Source organism: Varroa jacobsoni, unplaced genomic scaffold (assembly GCF_002532875.2).
Source record: "Varroa jacobsoni isolate VJ856 unplaced genomic scaffold, vjacob_1.0 scaffold_1107, whole genome shotgun sequence".
In the NCBI taxonomy this organism is placed as follows: domain Eukaryota; kingdom Metazoa; phylum Arthropoda; class Arachnida; order Mesostigmata; family Varroidae; genus Varroa; species Varroa jacobsoni.
Genome location: NW_019214009.1, coordinates 11,614 through 27,902, shown reverse-complemented (window position 1 = coordinate 27,902; position 16,289 = coordinate 11,614). Strand labels below are relative to the sequence as shown.

General features: G+C 38.1%; 1 protein-coding gene and 1 long non-coding RNA gene across 6 annotated transcripts; one reads left to right on the top strand and one right to left on the bottom strand.

The window, feature by feature from the left end:
- Positions 1-609: 609 nt before the first annotated feature.
- LOC111266667 (vitellogenin receptor) lies at positions 610-16,283 on the bottom strand. 4 transcript variants are annotated; one of them, XM_022844344.2, is made up of 8 exons: positions 14,683-16,283; positions 14,365-14,480; positions 12,805-13,449; positions 5,963-6,042; positions 3,749-5,130; positions 2,887-3,238; positions 2,107-2,281; positions 610-1,576 (listed from the first exon to the last, which is right to left on the bottom strand). In XM_022844344.2, the coding sequence occupies exons 5-8, from the start codon at positions 4,804-4,806 to the stop codon at positions 1,071-1,073; spliced, it is 2,091 nt and encodes a 696-aa protein (XP_022700079.1). In that variant the 5' UTR covers positions 4,807-5,130; positions 5,963-6,042; positions 12,805-13,449; positions 14,365-14,480; positions 14,683-16,283; the 3' UTR covers positions 610-1,070. The 4 variants fall into 4 exon arrangements, with proteins under 4 accessions (XP_022700079.1, XP_022700078.1, XP_022700080.1 ...); XM_022844343.2 differs by having other exon boundaries at positions 14,365-16,283; XM_022844345.2 differs by lacking the exons at positions 3,749-5,130; positions 5,963-6,042 and having other exon boundaries at positions 14,365-16,283.
- On the top strand, positions 2,288-9,215 carry LOC111266668 (uncharacterized). Of its 2 annotated transcripts, none has more exons than XR_002684207.2 (3): positions 2,288-2,475; positions 3,284-3,417; positions 8,200-9,215. It is a non-coding gene; the product is annotated as an uncharacterized LOC111266668 (long non-coding RNA). The 2 variants fall into 2 exon arrangements; XR_002684206.2 differs by lacking the exon at positions 2,288-2,475 and adding an exon at positions 3,073-3,146.
- Positions 16,284-16,289: the final 6 nt, after the last annotated feature.

Here is a 16,289-nt window from a genome sequence, read left to right as displayed (position 1 = left end):
ACGTAATAATAAAGTTACAGTTATGAATTGAAGATCCGTTCTAAAGACTCCTTGTTGAACACCAAGCAAACATTTACGCCCGGCTGGCATTTTGATCGTTCTATTCGCGTACATTTAATGCCTTAATTTTGATAAGGTCAAACGATAAGGTGCGCCTGAATAAAGGTCACTGCAACTCAATGTCATCCTAGTCGTGCTAACAAAGAGTGCCTGACTTGATAATCGGCACCGGTTAGTGTAATGTCCGTCAATAAAATGATTAAGCTGAGTCACGAGACACCTTTCGATTCACTAGGTATGTTTTTGTAATTAGTTTTTACACTAGAACTCATCATGCAGTAAGTAATTCCATAGCGAAGTCAATCTATGCGGAGAGGATTTACCATGATTAAAGTATACCTCATCCCCACCAAAGGTAGGGAAAAACTTGGAGAAGAAGTCTGTGTGCTCATTTGTGGACCACTACTCAACAACTAATACATCTTAGTACTATTATGTTACTAATTTCTAAAAGGACTTAACGCGTCCTCTTCCCGTCGAAGCGTTATCTTCTCGTTAGCTGACCTCTATTTAACAACTCAGAAACAAACAAAGAAACACACACACATACACATTTTAATGTATATATTTATTTGACAGTAATAAACATCGTAGATTCGAGTCACGACATTGAAAACGATAAGTTACCCAAAAATACACGCGGTGTTGCAGAAATCAGACGTTTGAATATAGTTACCGGCGCGTTCTCGTTGTGTCGTTCAGCACTACTTCGTGCCGTCTATTTTCTGTTGTCTACCATTTAAATGCGTAATGTCTTTTTTTTCTACCGGATTATCTTGTAAGCTATGTGTCGCGCATTAGAGGATGCACATTTGTTCAGACCGCCCCCAATTTAACTTGTCTACAAGAAACAAAAGCAACCTGGAACGAATTAAGCTTCAGGATGTCTCAAAGGACACAATCATATAATCGTCTTCCACTCACAAGTGCTTATCCAATTAAAGTTACATACAGGAAATTCTTCCCAACTTATGATTAGTGCCAAATGGAATCGGTAGTGTAGATTTCCGCTAACCATGAATAGGCTGCATTTTAGACAGCGTCACAGGTAGTTGTTTTAGCTCAATGTGACGAGTATCAACCGAACGGTATTTTCGTTGCTGGCATTTGGCGTAGCTAACGATCATAGCGAAGGCGACAGCTGCCGCCAATATCCCGACGGCTATCAGTCTCTCAGAGTTCCATTTGACTGTGAAGACTCCTGAGAGTCGGAACTCATTTGTCCCCAGTAACACAGTAGTACAATTAACTTCATCGGATTCGTCTTGGCAATGAGCTACGCCGTCACAGAACAGCCGGACGGGTATACATTCAAGTGATTTTGCACATCTGTGCGTGTCTGGTGAACATTTGCCTACTTCATCGCATATACTTGGCTTTTCGTCCGAACCGTCGTCACAGTCGTTGACACCGTTACATTTGTACTGCCATCGAATACATTGAAAATCATTCGTACACGCAAACTCATCGTGCGTACATTCGAGGGTTTTGTTGTGTGTCACGCACAGAGTGCCGTCTGAAATAATTGATTGATAGGTTGTCCGTATTAGCAAGAAAATTTAGTTCATCAACGGTGCTAGTATAGAGAGAACTAACGACAAGCTACTGCAGCCACACTTAACAAACTTAATAGAAAGTTGTTCTAAGTGCATAAATCTTGAACTGCGTATATCTTAGTTGCCGGTCAAGTCTTTGTTCTGAGCGAATACAAATGTTTTATGGTAAATCAATCTGATCTAGTTAAACGTGAATCTTTGCCCTAAGAAATTATCTTTTATAATGCAAAAGCGCATTTGTAAGCATCTGAGTTTTTTTCAAAAATCGAATATTTCTAGTGGTATTAAAGTAACAATCATCTATCGAACTTCCATACAGCTGCTAGATGCCGTACAGAGCGCTAAGGTACCTTTTCAACTTCGGACTTCATGCAATGTTAGTCGTCGCAGTTACGAACTCGTCGTCAGGGCCGATAAGATCACAAGATGAGTGTGTAATATGACATAAAATATAGCTGTGTTAGTTATTCGGTTGATAAGCAAAACGTACCTTCAAGCATCATACCGTCGGGGCAAATACAAGCGCGGCCTTTGGCAATTGAGTTAACGCAGGTGTTTGAACAACCCCCATTTTCCACACTGCACATCGCTCTTTCGATCGGGTTTACGTGCAACCCAGAAATCGCGATCGCGGCAGTAGGCGAGCGCCAGTACTCGCGAACAATCTATTAACCCCAGAAAAAAATACCGGAAAATTAGCAACGAAAACACATTTTCTACTAATTTCTGCGAAGTTCAATCTTGTGAAAACAGTATTATGGAACGGATACGCGAAACAAGCTGCACTTCAATTAAAAATGAGTTCATTCATTTTTGCGTCGCACGATTAAATGCTGAAAGACACGCAAGCAGTTTAAAGGTACGGTGTAACTGTATAACAAAGCACACCCTGGCCCTAGGTCACAGACTAGGTTGACCCAAAGCGGCTAGATTATGTATTTAATTTGAAAATTTCTAGAAGACAAAACGGGTAGGCTAATAGTCAGTGATACATGCAGCTAGATGTCCAGAATCACTTTCTAACGTCATCTAAAACCGTTTCTTATATATAAACCTTTTTTTGAGTTAGCTACCTTAATGAAAACTAACTCATTTGCTCCTATAACTAATTTACTTCTCTTGGTTTTGCAGAAGGCAAGGCAGATACCCATTCGGTGTAAACTGGTATGCCATAGATCAGAATATATATTCCCAATATTTTTCTTATGAATATACTTAAGCTTGAATAAAAAAAAAAATTAAATAACGTTTTTTAATCCATAGTACTTACATGTGAAATATTTCCTTTCGGTTCAGCGATACCAAAAAAGCCCCGCTGGTAAGGCGTTATCCAGAAGGTTCGGGAGAACCAAGCGTGTAATTTCGTCACGAAAAGCGTATTTTCTGCTAATACTGATGACGCGCCGGTCTGAACATCAAATACGAAAATGTTTCTATGCACTGAATCTTCACTACTGACTGCTGCCGACATCACTAGACTGCCGGTTGATTGGTCTATAGCAATACGTTCCGGCTTATAAGACATCTTGGGTAACTCAGATTCAAGCCTACCGTCCAAACCATATTGTTGTATGACTCGATCTTGATGAACACCGTTTAGTTCGAATAGTATATAGAAGATCCTGTAAATTCAAAATACTGTTTGATTATTATTTGGCTATTTTCAGGATGTCAAGTTTTCCTCGGATGTCACCGTTAAGCATTGATACAGATGATGGCTCTTTCCGGCCCAACCTATGCTACACCAGCCCAGTCGAAGTTAACTTCCATCGCAACTTTTTTTCAACGTCTCTTAATAATGGTAAGTGAAACCTCCTTCTTAGCAAACAGTGTTGTTTGTTTAGCTTAAATTAGCATTTGTTTATCATCCTTGTTATCATCTAAGATAGATAAATGTGCATATTCTTACAAATATGCACATTTATCTATCTTAGATACAACGAAAAAAAATTCCGTCTGAAGTCAATTTTAGGAAACCTTATAAAATACAGTTACGACACAATCCAAGCACTAGTTTGAATTTACCGCGGACGTCAACTTTGCCAGCTGACAGTCTCCCCAGTTAGTATAATAGACACATAACTTTATGGAACACGCAAATTATTAACACTTTTACACACTACAATGCTCACCCTCTGCGAAAGTCGACGGCAAGATCCTCAGCTATAGTTTCACTTCGACTTGAATGTAATTGTATGCGTGTCATCTCTTTACGGTCAACGTTGAACAAAACAACGGTCTTATGTTGAGAGTCAAGCCAATACAGTAGACGATGCAATGGGTCAAACACGAGTGATTTGATGTGTTCGGAAGCTCCTGCCCAGAACTCCGTAACGAGTCCATTGTTAATGTTGATTTTAATAAGTTTAGGAACTTGGCCGTAAGTAACACCATATAAAACAGACTCGGCATCATCAACAACGATTTCTGTCATACGAGGAACGCGCATCACCTCATCTTGAACGCTCAAATCATTATTTAGTGCCGCATCAACCGGAGCTTTAAAGAGCTCTTCTTCAACAACGACGAAAAATGATGACACAGTCACTTCGCAAAGTGTTTTAGAGATCAATGAAAAATGTCGCGGGCAAAGGCAGCTGAAGTCATTGTCGGCTGGTCCGGATATGGCGCAAATATGTGAACAGGGTCGCTTGCGGCAGGGATTAGGCCGAGTCGGTTGCATTGACATGCTAGACAGCTTCAACTTGAAATAGTTTGCTGTTTCAGTTTGGCCTAAAACAGTTTGCTTGGTACATCTTTGCGAGGTGCAAATACTAAGAGTACTTTTATTTTCTGAGACCTCCGACCAATAAAGCATATCTTGGGAGATAGCCAATGCGGACGGAGTTCGTATTGCTGGGATTACAATTTCACTTTGAGTTACATTGTTCAAGTAAATGAACTCAACTATATTACTTTGCGATCCTTGCCAATAAAAGCGTTCAGTAGCTAGATCAATGCCAATTTCAGCAGTCTTGCTTGGATCTCCAAATAAAAAAATCTGGCTCAGTTTTCCGTCCATCCGACCTTTATAGACACGACCATGACGTTCGCCCCAGTATAGGTCCCCACGCACTGTATCCAAACGGATGGAGTGGGCGCCGTCTCGTCCATTGAAGATGTCTGTACAATACGGCCGATCGGTGCGACAAACAACAATTTTGCTACCATTCGCGACAACTAAATACATATTTTTTGTAATCCAGTCAAAAGCTATGTCTACGACGTGATCAAAACTGTGCTCCTTAAATAGAACCGTGGGTTTACCCCCTATCGTAGCTATAGCGATCTGTGTCGATGAGATGTTAGATTCTTTTTTTACAGTCACGACAAACAACTTTCCATTGGCAACATCAATATCGAAGGCGGCAACTTCCGATGTCCGGCTCGGATCATCAAGTACAACGAAATCTTTCCCTGAACCGCGGTTATAAGCAAGTATCTGATGCTTATTCGAATATAAAACCGTCGAGGAAAAGGACTGACTTACGAAACTAGTGCGGCCGTTGGCTACCTGTAGATTGACAGTCACAAAAACGGTTAGACAGTATCGTAGATTCAATGAGGAACTGATTCCACGGAGCACTGAAGACGAAGCCATCACTATCGTCATCGAAAGTTTTCGACAGTTTTTTAACCAGTGCCTAATTAGGCCTAGTACAACTTCGAAATTCTATTAGTTACCAAAATTTCTCCAGTAACCCTGAATGAGAATTACTGTATAAGCGAACTTCAACAAGCTGACTGTTCACTAGCGATAGTGGCTGCTTCTTCAGGTTTACACAATGATTAATCTTACATCTCGAAAGATATGCCTTCAGTTATCTGCCCCTGAGAGATGACAATTTAGGGGGCGAGACAGAAAATGCGGTACGAGGGTTTTCGTCATCTCCAGAGACGATAGAAGATTAAGAAGAAAGGTAAGCCAGGCATGGGATTCTATGAGAGAGGCGATACTCTTCTTGTGTTCTAACATGTTCGTTTCGAACGCTGAGGAACCCCTGTGAAGCATTACTAAAGCTGAATTTAGCATCCCCAGTTTTTTTTTTTTTAACTAAAATATGTGCAGCATAGCCTTTGTATCCTTTGAACAATTTGACATGCTGTACTTTTCTAGGAATTACTTCGCCTACTATGTGTAATTCATGGAACGGCAGCCACAGCACTGCCAGTGTATAAGAGGTCACAATGCGTTGAATGTTGACCTTAAAGAGACCTTTTAAGATGGAAAGGTTTGCTAGAGTGTATTGGACAAGTGGCGCTGAAAATGTTTAAAATAGGATGGGCTTGAAAGTCAAAGAGAATATAATTATTTTAAGGTTCTTTCTAACCTTGGAGGTACTTACGAGAGCAGCGGATCAGCCAAGACGAACGGAAAATCCGACAGTGTTCTGGTTTGATAGTGCGCCGTTGAGTGTGACCGGCCCTATTTTGAATGAAATTATTATAACTTGTTGTTACCAAAATCTTAGAAAATACTGATGTCAAGCATAAAAATCCTTAAAACATTGTTATAGAGCGCCCCGCTTCGATGACGACAAACATATCGAACGTGACTGTACCACAGGCCGGAAACAACTTTGAAGAATGCATAAACAACATTAATCAATTATATATTGTACATTATCGTCGTAACTCGTTTCGCCTACGACGCAACCTGTGTAAATAAAGCAAGTTATCTAACTTGTTTTATTTATATTACACTTTTATCGAGTTCTCGAGAATTCCCTAGCTGACTAAATTAACTTGACAAAGACGGATCCAAACTGCCTACATGGAGGATGTTTCAAAAGGGACATACTGTTACTTAGTTACATTGAAACAAGTTGTCACGATTGAAATTTAAATAACAAGTGGTAAAAGAGGACAGTCTTTGAAGCGTTGCTTATGAGAGACCTATGAAATATTTGAATAACAGAGCCTCAAATCTGCGCCCAACAAAGCTTGTACTTCTTTGAACCGCGGTCTCACCTGTTCTAAGCAGCTCTACGATATCAATTACCAGGGCTCAATTCGATCTTATACTCTTGTGATAATTGATTTTGTCAAAAATCTCGTTTTGTTTCCAAAGTTTTGTCCTACAACAGCTCAGGCAATATAGTCGCTCAGGTCGAAATTTGTATGATGGTTGCCTGGTAATGATATATTTCATATGGTTTACTATACAGCAAATGATGATTCTCGCAAGGAAATAATTGATTTTAAATTGTGCCGCGTTCATTGTTTACTGTGAATTGTTTCTTGTTTGTATATGCGTCATGGTTTTTCTCAATCAGGCATAGTCGTAAATTTATTATTAACATTTTTTTTCCCGTTGTCGATGTTATCATTATTTAATCACCTTAACACTGTTTTGCCATCCACGGCCATGTTAATTGGTTATAACCGCGGTCTTGCAGCGAGTCAATCAACAATTAATTATCAATAAATTTTTGCAGCTCCTGGCAACCGCCAAACATAGCTTTTTTTCGTTCCGGCCAATTCCAGAATTATAAAATGTTTATTAGATTAGCTTATCCATGTATATTTTCCTCCTCTAAAAAGAATATATATTCAGCTTGTTATTAACCTATTTCATGGTGTACGTTTCCATATCTTTATTAGAGCCCTTTTAAGGCCGTACCTCTATGTCAGTGGCCACAAGCAAATTAGTGTCCTAGCACATTGCGAGCGCTACAGTATTTAACGACATTTATACTATTTCAACCGGAATTGTCTGATGCTGTCCCATATAATTTTACTGCTTTTCTACTCTGCCCACAATTGCTTGTTACTATTTTTATTATTATAATAATTGTTATCGCTATTATATATGTATATGTATATATATATAAAATGCCGGTTAGCGCCGATCCCTTCTACTTTGTCACGCCGCTGTTTATAAAAGCACGTCGTTACGAAGTGTTTATTTCGCTTCGTGCTGCTAAAGCCCACTACTCGACGAGTGTCGATCGTTTTCCTGGTGGCATGCACGGGAAAATGATGGCTTAGCGAGATTGACCTGCGCGCCATTGAGAGTGAAAATACTTCAAACAGATCGGTTACATTGCTCGTTTTACCCTGGTAACTTAGAAGCGCAAGGCCTTTTTAGACACCTAGATCGTATTTGGTGCAGTATTATTCCTCGAAAAGAGGCTATTAGTTAATTACTTTCTCTTTTATTCACTATTGCCATAATACCCAACGAAGCAGGATTATGTGCTTACTCTTAGCCCTTATTGCTAAGCACCTCGTTTAGAACTCGTTTTGTTTTAGCCTCCTTTTCGTAAAGTATTTACTTCGTAATGCAACGTTCCATTTTTTGATATACATTATTTCTGGAGTACGCTCAGAACTAGGTAGACTAATCAATACAATCAAGCATCGTGCATTTCCTTGTTGTTTGTATATGCACTTTCGGTCATGTTTCTCATTATTGAGTAACGCTCAAACTTACAATTCATAAATAAAGTAAATTTTACTAGACGGGAAAAGTTTCGACAACGCTTTTCTTGAGCAAATTGCATCACTCTAGACCCTCTTCAACGACGTGCTTCTTGAATTTGCATGCACATCTCCGCCTCCCGCCCCTGCTCCGCCGTAGCACCCGATGACGAACAACTACTATTTGGCACCCAGCGAAGAAAATGGCTACAGATGGACAGACTCGCTCAATCTACGGGAGTTTTGATTGCTTAGCATCATCATGGCACCGAAAACAGCAACAAAATATTGAATATTGAACCATGTCAATGCTTTGCCGGCGAGTCATGATTTTGCATTTTACACTGGCTCTTTCTAAATACTAATTGAACATCGAAATAAAAATGGATTTTTTAGGGGCTGATTTTTACTTTGTTGTCACTATTAATTTAACTTAACGTACTGCACGCCCTTTCCAGCGGTTTCCATCATTGCTTCGGAGGCTAATTTTGCAATCGGTTTAGAAGTTGACATCAGCACATTTTTGACCATGTGCCTGGCGTGATTACTGTGCAAGTTTATTTAATTAAAATGGTGGGCGGCTTAATAAATATGAACTTCGTTTAGTTGCTTTTAGACATAGCAAAGAAGCGACCTCTAGCACAAAAGGCTGTGCTCTCCCGTTGCCAATAAGGCTGTTTCATCCTATGATATCCTTGTGCATAACTTTGACTATCATTTACTGTAGGTAATTATTAGTCGTTGGCTAAATCCCGTAACGTTTCCAGGTTATGGAATCCATGCAGTCCAGGACTGTGGCAGGTTCGTCCTTTGATGTTCAGTCTCTTGAGGATGCTCGCTCTGAGTAGTCTAGGGACAGGTTTATGCTTGATTATACAACGGCCAGATATTGGTACCGATGTCTTTTGTATTTTTTGTAGATAGTTTGAAAAAGTTGCTTATAATGTCGTTCTGACTGCGGTTTCAACGGCAGCTCTTCTCCAAGAAACCTCTCACGGCGAATAAAAATAAAAACTTTCAAAATAATAAATAAAGAATAAAAATAAAAAAATTTAATGTAGAATTTTCTTCTAACCAAAAGATTGTCTAGGATTTCTAGATTGGATCGCGCTCATATGCCATACGTCCTTGCTGTTTGTTCTACGTGCTTTTCTTCGATTGCCTCCACCCTGCTTTTTCTCCAGTTGCCCCTTCAGAAGGTTATTTAGAAATTCGGAGATATTACTGACGGCCGAGGGGCATCGATAAAGGTTGAAATCGGTTCTACATCTATAGTCCTCACTTTTGAGTTGCTCACGTATTTAATCATGATATGAGCCTCTGCTTTGGTCATGCAGAAGAACACGGATCGCTCATCTCATTTTATAGATCTCGTCGACTATAATCAACAAAGTGCTCCTTGCATAAAGATCTGTATTAATATTCAAGAACTCTACATAAATTAAGTGCTTTTCTGAAATATCTTTCGGTAGCTCTGTTGTGAACGTGGCTAAACACAATGTACCCCATATGAATAAAACCTCCTTTTTCAGTTTGCTCTATGTGGATTATTTATATCTTCCTTCCGACTTGGACGATCCTATATCACTATTACTATAGTAAGAGCAAAACATTATGATGTATTATTGGCGAAACAGAGAATTTTGATAAAAAAAATTGCATACTTTGTACGCAATAGAAACTTTAATGTCCTGCATTAATTTTGATTGCCTTTTACCTTTGCGTATTATTCGTTCAAATTTGAATACGTATTATTTCGAATTAATTTTGGCTCAACTAACTAATTCCGCTCACTACGCCGCTATAATAGGTAAAGTATGTTAGATTGCTATTGCACAACGACCCTTCCAGATGAGTATTCTTCTCACTACTATTATTACTTTCGATGTTATTCCATATGATTATTCTTATATTACATAAGTATTCTTATATTATTTTTACGACCTTTTTCTTTTTTCGATTACAGTAAACATTGTTAATTGATCATTGTTCAATAAGATTTTCGTTAATGCATTATAATTTGGCACGTCCCGCTCTCCTGAACAAATGTACGTATGAGAAAACAGTATCTGGCTAAAATTGGTTATCTTTTGCTAAAGTATCAGTTTCAATACTTTGTAGCTTCTTTTTTATGAGAGAACGTATGAGAAAGTCTAAATCACCATGATGTAAGCTATTAGAAAAGTAAGCCCAGCCAGTCTCCGATGCTTTGATCCTGCGTTCAAATTATGCCGCCAAACTTCGCTCTTTCTAATTTATTCCGAGTAATAATACAATGATTAGGAAGCCAGCAAAATTCTCGCATGCCAGGCGCAATGTAATTTATGAATTTATCGGTAATAGTAAATTCTTAGTATATTACTAAGTTTAATGTTTTATTATTTGTAGTTGGTTTTAAAGACACCAAGTTAGTATACTAGCTTTCACTATTTACAACTTACTAAAACTTACTTAACACATTATAACTATTATTATTATTATTAGAAAAAATTATTGTTCTTATAAATATAAAATTATAGGACAAATAATTCGGCATTATTCGTTACATCGTATATTCATTCAGTCTGCTCTGAAGCCAAACTTACTTCATTTAGCAGATTTGTACTGCTTTTGGAACGATTATGACTGTAATTTCAGAGTTGCTTTCCATATCACATGATGAATATATTAATGATAAACATAGACAAATATATATGTGTGTGTGTGATCTACGTACATCACAGTCAAATTCGTATGTTCGTTCTGTTTCACTACTAACAAAAGGCAGGAATTGTAGTAGCAAAAGTTATAATAAAAAAAAAATGTAAGATAAGTTACGTAGCTATAATAAATTATTATTACTACTACTTTTTCCTTATTACTGTTTCTATTGTATTTCATAGAATAGTTCCTAGTCCACTTTAGAAAAGCTATAATAAACTACGAGTATATATAGAAGTTACTTACAGCTTTCGTTACAGTATTGATATGTCTTCTTCCTTACATTTGATCAATTTACATCAAGAACAAATACGTGTAACTAAGAGAATGTTGTATTGTTCTAAAATATTTTTTACAATTTAACTTCTCACGACGCAAAATTATGTATATCATCGCTAATAGCACTATTTGCTTGCTGTTATAGTATAGTGTTTCATACCATCAACGTCGCAATTATCTTCAATACAGCCGCAACTATGAATTTTCCAATCTTACACCATCTCTACACTAAAATATAATAAGTGTTATATTTATAATAAGACTAGCATTCGGTCTGTGTCTGTTCTTTGTCTCGAGGCTAGAATCCTAGCGATTGCTTAACCAATATTTTCAATAAGCTCGATATCAATCCATTATTTTACTGCTCGTAGGAGGTTACTACTGATAGCTAGGTGGCATTCTCATAGAGTATGTATAATACACAGGGAAACTGTAAGACGGAAAGCCAAGATGTTGTTAACGGTAATGGGCCGATTTTCTTGCCACTATTTGCGCGCCTTAGAATGACATGTTACTTTGCATTTGTAAACCCTCACAATACATACCTTATGTACCGGTAATTTTCTGGCGTATATTAAAGTGCTCTTAGAATTATAATCTTGTTAGAATTTTGTTCCTTCGGAGTGACTCTGGTGTCTAGTTAGAAACACTCCTACGATTATTTTCAATCAATTTGTCCCTTACAGACAATAGTAGATGGAAATGTACGCCTTCATTAGTACATTACAGTAGAACGAAGTACTATCAAGGGTTGTCGATGTTATGTTATGCGGCCCCGGCTATGTAACCGGCAAATATGTTGCACTTTCAACGACCAACCTTTTATAATATATACTTATTAGTAATAATAGCATTATGAAATCATACATATATCTTATCGTTACTGCACGTTAAACTATATTTATATATAATATTCGAATTCAAATAGTGAGCACCGCGCGCGCGCGCGCGCGCGCGTACAAATTAAGCGACACACAGTTAATGGGCAAAATGTTTCGTGTGTCTGTACGCCTTATATGATAGTAAATATTGTATACTGCTAGCATTGAAAAGCCGGTACCGTGAGGAAGCAGTTTGTTGACTGTACAGAAAATGGAAGTTAATAGTCGCTGGTTCAAATGAAGACATAAACGATAATTAGACGGCGTATTACTTTAATAGCCTACAATTATACCAAGGAAAATGAAACGAAAAAAAGACCAAGTTCACAATAGCCTCGGTGGCTTAAATCAACAGAAGCCGAAAAAAATTTCGCCACTGCTAATAAATGTACAACGCCTATGAACAACGTATTCAAGTACTACCTATATACAATCCAATCGGCACGTCACATGACTACTTTTTAATATTTGAGAGCCTTTCTTATTCAGGTCATTTTCACCTTGAAGGCCTTGCTTCCAGGAACTAGCTAACCATCATGCATCATCGCTTTAGAACAGCGTGGCCATGTCATACGGCGCCAAAACAGATTTTTATCTTTCCCCACAATTTCTCACGCTCTATTGTCGTAACCTGTACGAATTTGTATTAGACAATAACAGGGAGAGATAATAATAGAAGTAACTCCGAGGAAAATCTAGTAATACAAAATTGTCATACGTAGTGCAACGGTACATACAATTGCCTAAGAGTTTAGTTCGACTCACAACACAAACAGTCTGCCAGCGCTATTGGCTCGTGTATTCAGACTGATTTCTCTCCATAACAGTCTGAATAGAAAGAAGGTTCGTAAAGGCCGAGTTGCTACTTCTCGCCTCGTCAAGCCCACATGAGCTAGCAGTCTCACCTGTCATTCTCTGCGCGATTTTCCATCAATAATTGAAGATGCTGTCACGACTTGCCTTCCTCCTCGACTTCTTCTCTTAAGTTTGCACTGCTGTCCTTTGTTGTGGACGACGTTCGTGCGACCTAATCGACCGAGGTCGGAGGCTTAGCTTGATACTTCTGACGAGTTGATGTATTCTTCTTGCAAAATACGTCGTATTTTCCGCCGTACTACTTTCCGGTTTCTTTTCGTCCTTTACCTTGGCTAATCGCGCAATCTGATTCAGATAACAGTTTGCGCTGGCTTAATGTGACACGAGGTCTAGAGCATTCCCCATTCGAAAACTATCTGTTATGCAACTTTGTCCTTAAATTTACACTCGTTTACCCTTGACCGGTTGATCTGATGCGGCTGTGGCGCCGTGAGCTCGAGTTGTTGCCACATATTTTGCGAGATCATGCTTCGGGGTCCTGACTGACTCTGCTGGCCACCGACGCCGCCACCTTTGATGCAGAGCGGACAGGGCCTTTTCTGATACGATGTAGACACAGCGTATCTCGCACAACAAGCTGCTGCTGCCAGCGGATGTTGACATACCACGCAGAAGTCGCCCATGGCGATACTTAACGACGAGCAAAAGGATCCTTGCTGACGGAGAATCAACGCCTACGAGAAAACCAACAGGACAGGGCTAGATTCAGCACTTCACCCAGCCTAATCGTACAAAGGGAAAATATGCAGTGGATCAACTATCATTGTATATGTCGAGAAGTGTGTAGTAAACAATAATAACCCAGTGTCAAATATGTCAACGTGCACTTAGGGAACGAAATTTGTTCAGTATGTATACTGGTCAATATGGCAACTAGTGAGTTCCGCTTTCCGTATGATGCGCAACTCGCAGTATTTCTGTTCAAAACAAACATACAAAAACGACTACGTGTAGCACGCTAGGATAGTATTAATCAAAGCTTTGTTTAAATCGAGAAAGGGCCCACCCGCAGGAACACGATATGGCCACATCGGTTATATAAGATGCGGCCCTCCTACTGAAAGGCGGGTAATCCTTGTTCGGTGTAGAATACTATTCAACTTATATTATGCCCTGGGGTATTATGCACAGACCAATTAATAAGTTTAAGCAAACCGAAAATTTATTATCTTAGATAACTAAATATGCTCATCCAAACATATGCTATAATAGTAAGTTGGCTAAAATCTTTGTTCAATTTTCTGTTATATTTCTCCCTTAACTTTTGTTGCTTCTGCACATAAGTTTGTATGGCTACATCTATGGCACTGGTTACTGAGAATGTAAATGACTAATTTATGATTACTGCTGCCGCAATTCATTACACTGCACATCCAAAATATTGTTCAATTTATGTTTGTTGTTTATGACCGCTTAATTATATATTTATTTCTACGTAGGTATACATAGCTACGAAAGATTTTCAATGAAAGCATAGACTCGTGTAGTAGTTTCCTACCCAAGCGGTACATCGCGAATATTGACGTATCACCCATGATGCCTTATAGTGATGCTGATGTGCTAAAGATTAAACTTAAACTCTTTCATACCTTAATGATCAGTATCCTTTCATACAATCAAAGCTCTTCAATCCAAAATCCAACGATTCTGCTCGTAGCATCTCATTCACAACAGAAGACAATCGGTACGCTATTTTCGAAACATTCTACAGAAGGATTCGTTAATAAGTACTTTTGCCCTAAGTACTTGCAAAATGTCGTCATCAAACACTGGCCTCTCGATTATGCCTAAATTCGATTTTAATACATCAAAGTCAATATCCAAATGAATAAAGTACGGTTTTCCTGATTAAATAGAACCAACGTAGCGTTATATTGAGATAACTCTAATTAAACAATTTAACAGACCCAACAACCGTGGATACATCCATAAGAACACGCTTCACCCACACACACATGAAACCAGTCGAGTTAGTAGCCAACACAGTTTGGTAAAATATCATAGTATTAAAAAAATAAAAGCACATGCAACCATGTCCTTTTTTACGTAAATCAAACAATTTATTATTTTTTAATTATTCTTCTTTTTCATTATTATTATTATTATTATTAAATACTCTCGTCTTCTTCTTTTTCTTTCCAGTCTTTTCTCTCAGCCGTCCGCGTTCTCTCCCTGTTTTGCTGGCGTTCATGTTTATTTTGTTTTTTCTCTTTCTCTCTCGCTCTCTTTCTCTTTCTCTCTCTCTCATTCTTTAACGTTCACACTCGTCCCAGTTGTCCTAATTAATTTTCGTCTAGTCTTTCAAAATTGAACGATTTTCGGTTGAATTTTCGTCGCTGTTTTTATTTTCTTATTATCTTTCTTAGTATTGTAATCTTTGCTATAATAATAGTAATAATTGATCACCATCATCGATAAAGACTCCTGACTATGTGTTTTTGCTTTACGAGGCTTTCTATGTATATATATATATATATGTGTGTGTGTCGTATATCTCTTTCGCTATTGTTTCGTCTCTCCCCCTAAATATTATAATATGATGATTATTGATCACGTCGTCTTTATCGTCCATCGTCAATATTATATGTATGACTGTATTATATATGCCATAGTACCAGTTGTGGTATTGTTATATGATTATTAATTAGTTTTTTTTTTGATAATGCTGCTATTATTACTATAATATTGATGGATAATATTATTACTTTCATTTACTTGTTGCCGTTTCGTTTCGGCTGTTGCCATCTACCTTAGCCAATAATCACCGCACTCGTTTCAGTGTTCTGTCTATCATGTATTTTTTTTTCTCACAACAGTTATTATAACGCTAGTTATTATCTTGCGTTTAATATCGTGTTGGCTCGCTAACGGTTTTTTGCGTTTTGTCATCTTAGCATCTCTCGTTTCCTGCAGATATGTTGAGGTGTCTTAATGGAAGCTTTTCTTTGTAAGTGACATCTGTATTGTTATTAGTACTTCCGTCTTTTGTAAACATTCAGATACACGATAGTGATTCGGACGCTATTTATGTGCAGTCTTTAAGTAGAGCTTCAGGTGACTCAAATGACGCTTATATTATACAGGCGTTAGCTTTTTCACTATCATGACCACCAGCGATTTTATTGTTAATATTAGTAGTTTATTACTGTTAGCATTATTATACCAGTTTTTTTTATCATGATCTACATCTTCCGTCCATCACAATCAGCGGACACAAACGATGTCATGCGCACATTAGTTCACATGGCGGCCGCGCATATGTAATTGCAGCACTAATTTATAGTTAATTGCTAATTACGATTACGCACATCATACATCTATAGATATATCGAAAATAATAACTTTCGTTTCTACCAATAATAAAATATTATGTATTCCATATATCAACTATCTTTCCGTATACAACATGTGTATTTTAGCGCCATCTGGCCCCTTGCTTGCCCTATTTCCTTTGTCATCTAAAAATTTTAATCAGGCAAAACACAGCAGTATCCTCCCTCTCTCTCTCTCTCTC

Coding starts and splice junctions, on each gene's coding strand:
- LOC111266667 (XM_022844342.2), bottom strand. CDS start 5,229: ATGACGATAGTGATGGCTTCGTCTTCAGTGCTCCGTGGAATCAGTTCC. Junction 3,239..3,748: donor GCCGTCGACTTTCGCAGAGG/GTGAGCATTGTA, acceptor TTGAATTTACAG/GATCTTCTATATACTATTCG. Junction 2,282..2,886: donor CGAAAGGAAATATTTCACAT/GTAAGTACTATG, acceptor TGGGGTTAATAG/ATTGTTCGCGAGTACTGGCG.